This window comes from Meriones unguiculatus, chromosome 17, assembly GCF_030254825.1.
Source record: "Meriones unguiculatus strain TT.TT164.6M chromosome 17, Bangor_MerUng_6.1, whole genome shotgun sequence".
NCBI classification, from domain to species: Eukaryota; Metazoa; Chordata; class Mammalia; order Rodentia; family Muridae; genus Meriones; species Meriones unguiculatus.
Window position 1 is genome coordinate 87,125,614 of NC_083364.1, and position 15,298 is coordinate 87,140,911.

The 15,298-nt window shown below is 42.0% G+C and overlaps 1 protein-coding gene across 4 annotated transcripts in view; it reads right to left on the reverse strand.

Moving 5' to 3' along the window:
* App (amyloid beta precursor protein) overlaps window positions 1–15,298 on the reverse strand; it is a 226,599-nt gene that overhangs the window by 158,734 nt on the left and 52,567 nt on the right. For all 4 annotated transcript variants that reach the window (XM_021658341.2, XM_021658340.2, XM_021658343.2 and 1 more), the window contains exon 2: window positions 9,173–9,340. In XM_021658341.2, the coding sequence (XP_021514016.1) occupies window positions 9,173–9,340 (168 nt within the window). The remainder of the gene's footprint in view (window positions 1–9,172; window positions 9,341–15,298) is intronic.

Sequence of the window (15,298 nt, forward strand, 5' to 3'; positions counted from 1 at the left end):
GAAATCAACCCTTTCTTCCTTTAGTTGCATTTGGTCAGTTTTATCTCAAGAACAGAAGGCAAACTAAGACACACACTACCAATAATTTTAATTTTATGATAATTAGTCCAACTTATCTCCTTTAGCCCTAAGTCCCAAGCAATCCTTGAATCTAAACAGACCACAAATGCATATTATATACCCATACTCATACAGAAATTATGACCCATCTATTTTAAAATTACCTTATTTAACATGAACCCTTAGACCTTTTAACTATCAAAACTATGATGGTTTTGTGCTTATGATTGGTGGGGCTGATTTTGAGCTTACAAAGCTGGAAGGAGAACAGAGCCAAACAACAGTATATAAAGCTCACCCCTGAACAGTTAGCATCTGCTGTCAATTTGAAACAAACCTAGGAACTCAAGAAGAGGGAACTTTCATTAAAGACACACCTCTGAGCTAGAGAATTGGCTCAGCGTTACGAGCACTGACTGTTCTCCTGGAGGGCCCAGATTCAATTCCCAGCACCCACATGGCCATCTATAACTCCAGTTCTAGGGCATCCAACACCTTAGCATAGTCATGTATGCAGGCAAAACACCAATGTACATAAAATAAATCTTCAAAAAGTTTATTGGGGGGTGGGGAGATGGGGCTCCATCACATTAGCCTGTGGGCATGTCTGTGAGGCTTTTTGTTGTTGTTGTTGTTGCTTATTGATGTAGCAGGCAGGTGGTCCTGGGCTGTGTAAGAAAGGTAGCTGAACGTAAGCCTGAAGCAAGCCAGCCAGTAATCAGTGCTCCTCCTGGCCTCCACTTCCACTCCTGGCTCTAGATTCTTTCCTTGAGTTCTTCCTGCCTTGATTTCCCTTGGTGATGGAGTGTGACCCATAAATGGAAATGAACCCTTTACTCACCAAGTTTCTCTCACAGCAGCAGAAAGCAAACTAAGAGAACCCTGAAGGATAGTTAGATTGACAAGAAATTTGTTTTGTCTTTTAAGAATTGTTTCACATTAATGAAGAATCACACACACACACACACACACACACACACAGAGAGAGAGAGAGAGACAGAGACAGAGACAGAGACAGAGACAGAAAATAACTCTTCCTGGGAATCCCATGTTTGATTATATAATAAATTTTAGAGTAGAAGGTTAGGGAAAAGGAAATGGCTATGTTAAATTCACAAATTGAGCTTTTTTTCTTTTCTTCCTGCACTGGTGTTCATTTTTCCGCAGGCCTGTTAATCACAAATCAACCACTCATTTAGAAGACCTAGGTTAAAGCAATCACAGACATTGTTAGCGGTTGAAAGAACTTACTTAGGAATGTGCTGGTAATCTAATAGTAGAGGAAATAAACAAAGCCAAGCACATCCATCTAACCAACCACATTTGACACTTTTCACATTCTCAGCAGCCTCCAGAGGGTGGCTCCAAGTAGATGTTCCCAGAGCTAACAGCATCTCCTGGAAGCCTTGCCTAGCAAGAATTCTGCGTGCTGAATAAAGACCAGAGGGCAACAGAGGAAGATCGAGGCCGTATATGATTTACATATGGATTCTCAGTTAACAACTGGCACTTATAAGATCCGCCTGTCCCAGTTATGAAGTAAGGACACACTCTGAGGCAGGACAGGCATTGTTCCTGGATTGCCGTGAATCACAGTACTTCATGTACTGCGTCACGGGACCACTGACAGAACTGGCAGAGAGGATGATCTTCCTCATCCATTTCCCCACCTCTACTGGTAATCTGAATTCTCTCCCAGTCAGCCCACCCTTGGAAACACTACTTCACTGAAATGTCCCACCAGGAAGTACTCACACTAACACATCCCATGGCTTCTGCTCCTCAGATTTGAATCCTGGGTCTCCATGTCCAGCATCAAGACCCCTCTGTACTATATCCCACAATCTCCATTTTCTAGAATCCATTCTCAGTTTGATGTGAGAGTATTTTTGCATTCCTTGTAAGCCAGGAAAGGCATCACCTAACACAAAATCCTATTTGTGGTGGTCCTTAGTACAGGCCAAGTTTGACTGGATTGAATGTGAAGAACTAAAGTCTTGAGTTGTAGAAAAAAAACAAGACTGTGAAGAAGAAAAACTGCTTTAACTGGGGAACAGAAGGAAGCGTAAGTACCAAGCATCTGGAGCACTGGATAAGCACATGGCTAAAACAAACATGCAAATTAGACCATGCTTTGAAAACAATTTTTTCAATCAAACTTCATAAGGCCTTATATGTACCTAGCAGTTGAGGTTAAATATTCAGTTATTATTGTTTCTCCTGACTCTTTCCCTTGACCAAGAACAGCACCAAAGGAACCAAAGGGACAAATATGTCACTATAAATGATTCCCAAAACAAATCAAGGGCCAGGAATAGAAGTCAAGAGACTTGAGAGAGAACAAAGAATATGGACTAGCTAATTCCCCATCAAAGAATCAATATTAAAGCACCACCCTGAGCTAAGCATCAGCAAACAGTGAAAGGAAGCTTTTAAAGACATATTTAGCAGGAAAGTTCAACTGGTTAGCAAAAGGTCAACATGAGGTCACAGTCATGAGTTCAGCTCCTCCAGTCTACTCTAGCTCAGAACACTAACAGCTGTCTCTCTGACTCAGCAGACTGCTTCTAAAACATCTGTTTTTCAGTTGTGAGAGTTTAGAGTACATAAAATAAAATCACCATTATTAATAGGAGACAAAAATGAAATAAAATAAAATAACAGTTTGGTCCTGCTACTGGTAATAAGTAGAAATGGTTTCTGTGTGTGAATGCGTGCACGCATATACACATACATTCGTGTGTATAGTGGCCAAATGACAACTTTGGGTGTCATTCATCAGATGCCATCAATCTTTTTATTTTTTTCCCTCCGTAAGAAGGGTTATTCCTTCTTCCAAAGTCCGTCCCGTTTGCCTTTCTGAGTGAGGATTGTTCGTCTTACCAAGGGTCCTCCTTCTATTCATCTTCTTTAAGTATTTAGATTTTTGTAGGTTTATCCTATATTATATGTCTCGTATCCACTTATAAGTGAGCATATACTATGTGTGTGTTTCTGTTTCTGGGATACCTCACTTAGGATTATCTTTTCTAGATCCCACCATTTGCCTGCAAATTTCATGATTTCCTTGTTTTTAATTGCTGAGTAGTATTCCACTGTGTAAATGTACCACAATTTCTGTATCCATTCTTCAGTAAACAGGAAATAGGACAGGAGCCTTCCATGGAGGGCCTATAAAAGACTCTAACCAGCATTGTATAAAAGCAGATAATGAGACTCATAAACACACTTTGGGCAGAATGCAGTGAATCTTAGGAAACAAGGGGGAGATAGTAAGACCTGGAGAGGATAGGAGCTCCACAAGGATAGCAGCATAACAAAAATATCTGGGCACAGGGGTCTTTTCTGAGACTGATACTCCAACCAAGGACCATTCATGGATATAAGTAACCTAGAACCCCTACACAGAAGTAGCCCATAGCAGCTCGGTATTCAAGTGGGTTCCCTAGTAAGGGGAACAGGGACTGCTAGTAAGGGGAACAGGGACTGTCTCTGACATGAGCTCAGTGGCTGGCTCTTTGATCATGACCCTTGATGGGGGAGCAGCCTTGCCAGGCCACAGGGAGGACAATGCAGCCAGTTCAGATGACACCAGATAAGCTAGGGTCAGATGAAAGGGGAGGAGGAACTCCCCTATCCGTGGACTTCGGAGGAGATGAGGGAGGGAGGATGGGATTGGGAGAGAAGGAGAGAGGGGGCTATAGCTGGGATACAAAGTGAATAAACTGTAATTAATATAAAAAATAAAAATTAAAAAAAGTTAAAAAAAAAAAAAGGGTTACTCACTAGCCTAGAATGCTCCAAGTAAGATGGGTTGGCCAGTTGCCAGTCTCTGCCTCCCCAACACTAGAATAATAATTGTGCTCCACACCTAGCTTTTCTACACTTAGTTCTGGGGATGGAACTCTAGCCTCATGATTAGAAGGCAAACATTTTATTTACCAAGGTGTAATCTCCCCAGGTCTTCGCATAGTTCTTTAAAGGAATCTGTGCAATGACAGATGCCAATAAAAAGACCACCTTTATGGTACTAAGCAAAATCATCGGGAATGACTAAGTCAAAGTCACCAAAGTAATAATAATACAGGAATTAGAATGTTGATGAAAGGATTGACTGTAAACAAGACCCACTGAAAAGAATCTATGACATGGAAATTACTGTAACGGCACAGCGCTTAAGACTGTAACTTGAAAAATATAAAAATATCATAATTTAACAAAATTTGTTAAGAGTGTTATTTTCCTTCTCATTCCAAGCAAAGAGTCAATCAATGTCATTTAAATTATAAACAGGGAGTTAAAGGAGAAACAAATGCAAAAATAATGTGTTTTAGCAGAAAAAACATTCAGATCATAAATGAAAGCTATTTATCAAATATACCAGGATAAGCTACAGTGTGTAGAGTAAAACGAAGACCCTTAAACACCAATGAGGTATCTTGTGGACATTACCGGGTCCCAAGTAAACATCTCCACCCACTCTGCCATTTTCCTAGTGCCAGTCAAGACTCAATGTGGATCCCAGCCAGCAGTGCCAGCCAAAACAACTGCCCATGTCTGTGCCCACTGTACATAGGAGCATGGTCACTCCATTTGGCCTTGTGCATTCCTTCCTCTCTCTCTTCTGTTAGCAGCCACTCTTCCATGTCTTGCAGGCTGCCAGACCATACAGGCACATGGGTAAGTACCCTGGTGCGGGTGCCAGTTCTCTGTGTGGTCAACACGAAGCCACTCAGAATCCCTTCCCCCTTTAATTACAATGCATCCCAACTTTGTTTTGCCAGGGAATGTTTCTATTGCCAAGTGACAAAATCTACTGAGCAGTGTGTGTGTGTAAAGTTTTTCTCCTGCTTAGGGGAAAAAAAATCCTGCGGTGACAGCAGCATACAAAGGGAGGAGGCCAACATGAAGCCACTCAGAACCCTTCTCCCTGGCAAAACAAAGTTGGAATGCCATTCCCAGAAGCACTGGTTGCCAGCTTCCCACCTTCCTGAGCCCCACGGAATGCCCTTCTTAGCAGGGGAAACGAGTGAAACAGGACAAAGAATGAAATTAACACAAGAAATATGACTCTGTAAATTCTAGGTCTCAGTTCCAACACTCAGGGACCTAGTCCGGACCTCTCTCTTTATGAGCTGCCGCCACCACAGGAGTCAGGTCAGGATTCTTCCCCTGAGTAGGAGAAAAACTTCACACATGCAAGCTGTTCTTCAGTGGGTTTTGTCACTGGGTAATAGAACCTACCCAGTTAACCCTTTCTTGGAAAAAAGACCATCCTTTCCCCTTTTCAAAACTCACCGGACTCAGCAGTCTCTTTCTACCTTCTGTTCTTCAGGCTCACCCCACTCCCTCTCTGGACTTAGAATCTCACTATGTAGCCAAGTATGGTCTCCAGCGTGGAGTCTTCTTGCCTTAGCCTCCCCAACTACTGAGAAACTTAGCTGTGTCTAACACAACAGCCAGATTCCCCTATGCAGACATCTGAGTTTTATGATGGACGATTTTGCTTCAGTCTCCATCAGCTTAAGTTGCCCTCATTAGAAAGCAAGCAAACAAACAAAAAGTAAGTAAAAGGTAAAGCAAAGGTATTTTCCTTTGGCACAGTTCCTCTCGAGCTCTTTGCCTAGATCTCTTCTCAGAATGCAAATTTATCTTCACCACTTACTTGTTCATGTCATTCTAAAGCAACTACTTCAATTAGACTTGCCCCTACTATCAGTAATGCTCTTATATTTATTGAAGCAAGAAGAAGAAAGGGGGAGAAACAAACAAAAAAGACAACCAGCACACCTAGAAAAAGGAGGTTTCCAACCAGAAAAAGACAGATAGATTAGATTTCCATTTTCCCAAAGATAGTGGGAAAAAGATGACTTGATTCCAGGAATACATTTCTCTGACTGGATTAGAGATGAATGGTGATTTTACAGTCTTCCAGGCACAGACACTGTGAGTAATACCAATGTTTCCCACCCTGTGGAAATAATTCTGGATGATCCCTCTTCAAGAACATGCAACTGAAACTTGCAAAGAACTTACATTTATCCAATCAACCTGAACCAGTTTCAAAAGCTTACATTCTTCTCTCTTTAATAAGTAAACTGAAAATACTCTTTTGACACATGGTCATTTTTCATGAGAGACACAAACTGACCTTGTTAAAAATTATACTCCAGTCACTCCCTTTTGAACATACTATGGTCTCATCATTTTCTCTGTTTAGCAATTAACTTAGCTTGTCTCACAGCACATGACATACCCTAGTTCTTATCCTGTCTCTGGCTATTTCATAGCTTTCTCTTTGTTCCTTTTAAATGTTGCAGTTCCCCAAGGTCTATTCCCCAGGCTGCTTTCCAGAAAGGTCACTAAGCAGGTCAGAGGAACATAAGCCCTTGTCCCAAAAGCTGCTGCTTGGTTAGCAACACAAAGGGCATTGCAAGTGATGACATCATCACCTTAGCCCTGTCAGTCTGTAGTACTAAGACCGTGAGCCACAGCCATGTTAAGAAGCGGAATCCCTGGCATCCAGAGGCAGGTGCTTCAAAATGGGAGACAGAACCACTAGCTCCTACATCATCTCCATGCATTAAAATAGTTTAGTGACATTTTTTGTTTCTTTTAAAGATTCTTTTTTACATTTGTTTATCTTATATCATATATATGTTTTGCCTGCATGTATGTATGTATATGTACCACATGTGTGCCTGCTACCCATGCAATCTACAAAAGGGTATCCAAACCCCTGAAACTAGAGTTATTCATGTTTCTGAACCACCATGTGGTCTTGGGAATGGAGCCTGCATCTTCTGAGAGAGCAATCTGTGCTCTAAGCTGCTAAGCCACCTCTTTCCCCCTCATCTGTTCCTCTGAGGCAAGATTTCATTGTGTGGCTAAAGCTCAGACTGACAAGTGCAGGGACAGCAGGAGTGAGCCACCATACCCAGTTTGAATAATGTGATTTAAAGGTTTCAGAGAACTCTTAGTCAAAACCACCAAAAATGTCTGAGGGACAGTCTGTTAGGACACTCCAGCTGTATGTCCCTCTTATTTCTCAGCTGACAGGATCATGAATTGATTACATCCCTGTCACAGTGGCATAGGACAAGGCACATGCACTATTGGGTGGAAATACATACACACTGCCAGTGGAGGTTCACATTTTTTTTCTAGTCTCATGAAAAAAAAATACAAAGAGGTGGAAATCAACTTGAATCCCATATGATTTCACTGTAACATACTTATGACATATAATACAGTCATTTCAAAATGAAAGCTATGTGTATTTTAGGTCTTTATTAATGTTAAATTTCCAAAATACAGCATTTAAGCTAACAGTACACATCTGACTGGCCAACATTTCAAGAGCTCAACCTGCAAACTAGGCAGGTGCCAATCACACAGGTAAAGTATGGAGACTGCAGACTCCATCACATGGGCTGGGGAGTCAGGTGTTTGAAATGTGCTACACTGATACAGGATAGGGCTAACTCTGAAATTCAAACCTGGTCTCTTCTTCGAAACTTAAGCCAATAAACTGGTTCAGTGACTTGTCATTGTTCTAGAATGCAGATCAAATTCATTAAAAAGGCTAAAAAAAACCAGAGAGTTGAGCCATTCCTTATTCAATGGCCTGCAGGTGGTGAGCAAAAGTAGACGAATGGTACGAAAAAGGAATAAAAAGGCCAAAGGCCGTTTCTGGCTCCTCCGCCATGGCTACCCACAAGCAGGCAGCCTGGAGTGGGAAGAACTACTCTGTGGCCCAGCCCTGCACAAACCACAAACCAAAACAAAACAAAACAAAACAAAAAAAAAAAAAATGAAGCTACCCTCGCAATACCGAACTAAGTGCAGAATAAACTGGAGTCTGTTTCCAGGGTCAAGGAAAGTAACTTTTGTAGGACCGGTATTCAAAGGTTTAAAAACATACGGTTATTTGTGGAAAACACAGGTCTTCGTGATGATTCACAGGTACCGGTAGCCATTCATCAAAAACAGACAAAAGTCAACACCATGGACTAAGCATGTGTCCAGCCTTTCTTAAAGTCTATTGGAATAATAGTTGCTAGCACTTTGAAAGCTGGGGGAGAGAAAGGGTACAGAGAGGTAGCTAGAGGGGAGCAGTAACTCCTAATACCATATCATGGTAGGACAAGCAGTTGATAACAATTGTTGACTGTTCTCAAGAGCTGGTGAAAAGGGAAAAGTAAATGGAAACTGAGCATCTGTGGTCCAAACATGAAATCTGAAATGTTCCAAAATTGGGCACATTTTGAGAACTGCTCTGAATCTATATTTGGAAAATTCCTATCTGAACTCATGTGACGGGCTGCAGCCTAAATGGAGGAACACTAAAATTACTCCATAAAATGACCTTCAGGCTGTGTGTTTGAGGTATATATAAGAATTTCATATTCACTTGGGTCCCATCCACAAAGCAGCTCATTATGAACCCTCAAAATTTCAAATTCTGTAAGGTCCAAAATACTTAAGCCCAGGCATTTCAGAAAAGGAAACATGTCAATTTCTACTCCCAGTCCCCATATGACGACTCACAACTGTACTTTGGTAACTCTAGTTCCAAGAGACGTGACAACCCCCTCTGGTATCTCCTTGGGTACCAGCCTCACATGTGCGCAGACATGCGTGCAGGCCAAACATCCATATCCATGAAATAAAATTATTATTTTTTTAAAGAATAAAAAGGTGTATCAACAAGGGATGAAGTAGAAATACCTTTTAGTCTACTTTTTAGAGTTCATTCCAAAGATACAATATTAACTGAGAGAAAAACCAGAAAAATATCAATTTACAAATGAACTAAAATATATCAACGTGGTTGAGAAAAATATTAATTCTAATACTTTAAAGCAAAATACTGCCTTTATCGAACAGCCATGGCAGAACATACTAAACTAAGAAAACACAGCACAATTTGTAACCGGGCAAACTATAAGGTAAAGCAAATGAATGCACTAATGGTATAGTGGATCACTGGGAACTCAGATTTTTTTTTTTTTTACTATCAGAGAGAAAATATGAATATAAAATAAAGTATTAATACTGATAATGAATGTACGTGATCCAACAAGAACAAGGGGCACCATTCGGGACTTACCTCTTGGCAGTACTGCAGGATGCCCTCCTTGGTGCCAATGCAGGTTTTGGTCCCTGATGGATCTGACTCCCACTTCCCATTTTGCACATTCATGTGCATATTGAGTTTACCACAGAACATGGCAATCTGGGGTTCTGCTAGCAGCCCGGCATTGCCATCGGTGGGCACCTAAAAGAATAAAGAAATCCTAGTTAGTAACAGGATCCACAGCTCCAAGAAAAACAGAGAATGCGACAATCATACCTAGTGATCTTCAGCCACATACCACCCCTCCTCCAGCATTGTTAGGTTGAGTAATACAAACTGTACAGACATGGCAAATAAACTATGGAAGACAGCCCATTCTTTAACACCAGAGTATTTAAAAGAAGATATTAAGAACACTGAAATCAACATTTTTTCATTCAAAAATCTTTCAGTTTTCCCACAGAAGATTGTGCACGATCCCCTGAAAGGTTCTAACAATAAAGAGGGGTTTCTAAAATAGATACAGCCACTGTGGAAGAATCCACAGTCCCATAACCCTTAGCTGCTCACACACAGCACAGGGCCAGTCACTGCTTGATGACTAGAGGCGGCACTATGTACCACTTCTCAGCGCTGACAGCAAGACGTCATCTACGTGCCTCACTGCTGAACAGGTGCCTTCATCTCAGGGAGCTTCTGTTCATTTCTATGTGTTGTTGTTGTTGTTTTAAAACAGGGCTGCTCTATGACGCCTCAGCTGTTCTGGAATTCACTGTGTATCCCTGGGTTGCCGGGGATTCACTGTGTAGACCAGGCTGACCTTAACTTCGGAGATCTACCTGCCTCTGCCTCCTGAGTGCCGAGATTACAGGGATGTGCCACTATGCCCAGCTTATATTTGAGTTTTCTTAGAAAATTCCCCTCAAGAATTAACATTCAGGAATGTAACCAAATACACTGACCATTCCCTCTGGTTTCCCCAGGAAATTCCCTATTTGTCACTCTCATCATTTTTTTTCCTCCAGTTTTATGTGTGTGTGTGTGTGTGTGTGTGTGTGTGTGTGTGCTCGCGCGTGCGCAAAATGTGAGTGAAGAACAACCTCAGACATTATACTTCAGGTACTTCCCATCTGCTTTTGAGATGGGAATCTCTCATTTGCTTGAAACCTGCCAAGGAGGCTGAGCTGGCTGTGCAGAAAACCCCAGGAATTCAGCCATTCTAGCACTGGGATTACAAGGGCACACACCGGGCATCTTGTTGTTGTTGTTTAAGTTAGCTTAGGGGATGGACGGTAAATTATAGCACTTCCAGGTCCTTTGCCAACTGAGCTATATTCCCAGCCCTGTCTTGGTTCATTAGGACAGGGGGCTCATGCCCCACATCTCCTACCACACTTCGAGTGAACAACATCTCATCCAGAGCTCAGCAGAGCACCTGCTGTCCTAAGCTCAAAAGCAAGCTATTTGCTTTGACCATTGGAGGCAGTATGCCATTTCATAAGACTTTGAAAAGTACTGCAGCCATAAACTTTTTAAACATGTTTTAGAAGTTCTGAAACAATGTATCTTTTAAAATTGTTTGAATCCAATCAGGAATTCCATCATCAGGAATTAATGCATCTGAACAGCAGCACTTCTTCATTAAGATTCCATAGGAAGTTTGTTCAATCAGAAAGTGACGATTCACATCATACCAGAGTAAAGAGAGATTCAGGTCACAAATAATGAGTGTCAGAGACTGGAAACAAACTCTGGGTATATCATGGTAGAGACCTTGTAAAATACTGGATCCCCTTCCAGAAGGCCCACCTGCCTAATGAGCTCCTTTAACAAAAAGTGTGCTTTCTGTATTATACAGTCCTTCTGTGCATAGGTGATCCTTCCATCCTATGTAGCCAAGACTAGTCTCTAAATTATGATCTTTTTGGCCTTCATCCTTCAGTATTGTGATTACAACTTTACCATCCTGCCCAGTTAGATTTAAAAAGAAAAAAACAATGTGAAAATAAGGTTCTGCAAGATATAAACAAAACAAAACAAAACAAAAAAACCAAAACAAAACCTAAGCCCACACAAGGAAAAAGACTACTGAAAACCAAGTAATCAAATGACACACAAATGTACTTCCGCCCCAGTGAAACCCAGCTGCTGAGGAACTGACCAGAACCCCAGGGAGACTCAGTAGCCACGCCCACATTCCCTTCCTGGGTGACACCATAACTGGAATTAATCCCAAAAACTATATACAGAAGAATTAGAAGGGAGAGGAGAGGAGGAAGGAATATGGAAGAGGGAGAAGGGAGAGGGATGGTATCAAATTGCTAAAACGGAGAGATTCGGTTTAGGACATTTCCCTCCACAGAAATATAACAAGGAGCCTGAAGATATCTGATAAGGGTCAGATGAAAGGGGAGGAGAAGTCCTCCTATCAGGACTTGGAAAGGGGTAGGGAAGAGATAAGGGAGGGAGGGTGGGGATGGGAGGGAATAAGGAAGGGGGCTACGGCTGGGATACAAAGTTAATAAACTGTAACTAATATTTAAAAAAATTTAATTAACAAAAAAAGGAAAAAGAAATGTGACATGGAAACAACATCTGTCCATCCCGGATTTTGTCTGCCCACAGCAGAGGATTTGCATCCCTAAAAAATCAAACAAACAAGCAGGTTGTAGACTGAACCCACAGTGGGAGGTGGGTCTGTTGGAACCTGTCCACATTAATCTTTGTCTAGGGTGATTAGGCCCTTTAAACACAGCTGGGGCCACAAGGTCAGACCATCTACTGAGCAGCTGAGACCCCTCAACACTTCCAAAGGAACCAACCCCCTGCCATTTCAGAAAACTGGAAGTTTCGTTCTCCACCAGATGCAAAGTTGTAAAAGTTTATTCATCTGTCTCAGTTGCTGTCTCGGAGGATTACTGCCTGTCTGCTAATCTAGGCCTAGTCCTGGAAGACTCTGGCCTCCGTACAATCTAATGTAGGACTAGACATAGGCCTAGAATGTTTTCAGCCTCTGAGACTTACTGCTGAATAAGCTCATCGTTTCTTGTTCTTTCTGAGCTCTGGGTTGGCTGGTTCAACTCAGCTGTTCTGGTTCAAACTCCACTCCCAGCTGACTTTAATTCACTCTGGCTTCTCTCTTGGCCTCTGAATTGCTCTGCTTGGTCTCAAACTAATTCCAACAATCTCCTCTAATCTCCTGGCTGCTTCTCATTCTCCTTGTTCAGGCTCCACCTGAGCATGCTCTCTCTCTCTCTCTCTCTCTCTCTCTCTCTCTCTCTCTCTCTCTCTCTGTCTCTTTCTGCAACTGTCTCTCCATTACTGGCCTGGTAAAACTGCCTCTTCTTTCTGTGCCCGTTAAGTAGCTTCCCTTTCGTCCCTGTACTCATTGAGAGTTGTGCATATCCTATTCTGTCAAATCTTCTCTGATTTGTCACTTTTTCTGCCACTCAATTAGACATCAGTTGCAAATATGGATGCTTTCTTTTACAAACTAACTTTACCTTCATTATTTGGGATTAAAGGTGTGTACCACCATGCCTGGATCTAAGCTTTTCTCTACCTGAAACTTGCTCTATACAGGCTGACCTTGAACTCAGATCTGCTTGCCTTTGTCTCCTGGATTAAAGGTGTATCTGTATTCCAGCCAGATCACACAGACCTAGGTCTTTGGATGTGATCTCTTGCCAGAGCAGCCATGTTCTGAATTAAAATTCCTCTACGAACAGAATGTGCCCAAAATAGACTGTTCTATGAACTTGAACATAACAGCTCACATGAGAAATTAAGAAGAAATTCAGTGCTTGGGTCTTATAGAGCAAAATGTAAATCTTGCCAATTTTAGTGAAATAAATAGATGAAGAAAGTCAAATCATAATCAGATTGACACCTGTGGGTCAATCCTGGAGCGGAGGTTAAGGTGAGGCTCACATTCAATGTCAACCTCACTGAATGTCTGCTGTGTCTGCTTCTGTCCCAGAGGTTCCCACTCTTATCAGACTTGGTGTCTTAGAAGTTAACTTTTAACAGGAAGTTGGTGAATAGTTTATCCAAAGAAATTCATCCTCAATTTCAAAATCTCCCTTTCCCCCTCTATTTCCTCTACCATACCACAGGTCAGGTTGTGGGCACTACCCCTTTGCCAGCGCAAAAGCAGGAGATTGCATTTCCTTCTGCAAAGAATTTTTTTTTTAATTTTATTTTAATTATTAGTTACATTTTGTTAACTCTGTATCCCAGCTGTATCCTGCTCCCTCATTCCCTCCCCAATCCTACCCTCCCTCTCTCATCTCCACCGTGCCCCTTTCCAAGTCCAATGACTGGGGAGGACCTCCTCCCCTTTCATCTGACCCTGTTTTATCAGGTATCTTCAGGACTGGCTGAAATGTCCTCCTCTGTGGCCTAACAGTACTGCTCCTCCCTTGGGGGGTGGGGAGGTCAAAGAGCCTGCCATTGAGTTCCTGTCAGAAATAGTCCCTGTTCCCCTTTCTATGGGAAACCAATTGATTACTGAGCTACTACGGACTACATTTGAGCAGAGGTTCTAGGTTATAATCTAGAACCATTCATGGTCTTTGGTTGAGTGTCAGTCTCAGAAAGGATCCTGTGCCCAGATATATTAGGTCCTTGTGGAGCTCCTATCCTTTCCACATCATATTAACTCCTCTTCTTTCCTATGATTCCCTGCACTCTGCCGAAGGTTTGGTTATGAGTCTTAGTATCTGCTTTGAAACACTGCTACGTAGTCTTTCAGATGCCTTCAGTAGACTCCTGTCATATGTCCAATGCACATCTCATTTGTCTTTCTAAATGAGGATTGATCATCTTACCCCATGTCCGCTTTCTTGTTTATATTCTTTAGGTGTATAGATTTCATTATGTTTATCCTATCTTGTAGATCTATATAAGCGAGTATATACCATGATTGTCTTTCTCCTTCTGAGATACTTCACTCAGAATGATCTTTTCTAGATCCCACCATTTGTCTGCAAATTTCATGATTTCCTCTTTTTTGATTGCTGAGTAGTATTCCATTGTGTAAAAATACCACAATTTCTGCATCCATTCCTCTGTTGATGGACATCTGGGTTGTTTCCAAAAAGAAAATTTAAATAACAAATCTCCAGTGATAGTCAAGGCCCAAAGAAGTTCCTATGGTCCTGCCCCCTTCCTGGAAATCATGATTGTGGGCAGTCCCTTCCCACAATGCATTACAGTTTGTCTATGCAACAAACAGATCACGGCAGAAATGGTGATGTGCAAGGTCAAGACATTTAAGGTTGGAGTTGGGCAGTAGTGTTAGGGCCCTACCTGGGGCAGGCCTGGCTGGTGTACCCTCCTCTCCAGTTAGGGGTGGGGCTTCCCCTTTCTCAGAGGCCCTTCACAATATAATCCAGACATTTTGGTTCCTTTCCCCTTCCCCCTCTCTCTGCCCTTCCTCTCCTCCCCCACCCCTTCTCTTCCATCTGCTCTCCTCTCAGTCTCTTTCTGTGTCTCTCCTCATCTTCTCCCTTCTTTCTGCAAGCGCTACACCCCTCTTTCCCTCCCTCTCCCCTTCCTGCTCTACTCCTAATAAACCTGCATTTATATAATATAACTTCGTCTCAGCTCAATCCATGTAAGAAGCTCAGACATCCTTTAGGGCCACACCAGCAAGCTGGAATTAACCCACACCTCAATGACACTTTCATCTGGCCACCTACAGAATACTCCTAAGTTCCTTACTCTCAGAAACTGAAATCATAACTGCTTGTTGTTTAAGCTATTAGGTTTGAGGTAATCTGTCACACAGCAAGAAACACTGACTCATTTTGCTTTTCTCCAGCACATCATCAACAGCCTCTGAGCTCTTCTTGAACATAGCAAATGAGAAACCAAAAACCCTTCCTCACTGCCCTCCACACTATTGTTCTGTAGAGTAGGGAGTCAGAGAGCTTCCTGCAAAGGCCAGACAGTCTGTATTTAAGGCTTGTGGGCCAGTCTCTTTGGTGACTATACAGCCTATTGCTATAGGATAGAAACAGCCTTGAATGTTTGAAGAACAAACCCTTGAATGGCCATGGCTTTTTCCCCATGCAAACCTGTATGTACAAAGCAAGCAGTAAATCCAACCCAGCCACTCTGCCCTGTTTGTCTGTTTTGCATTTATTTATTTTGTGT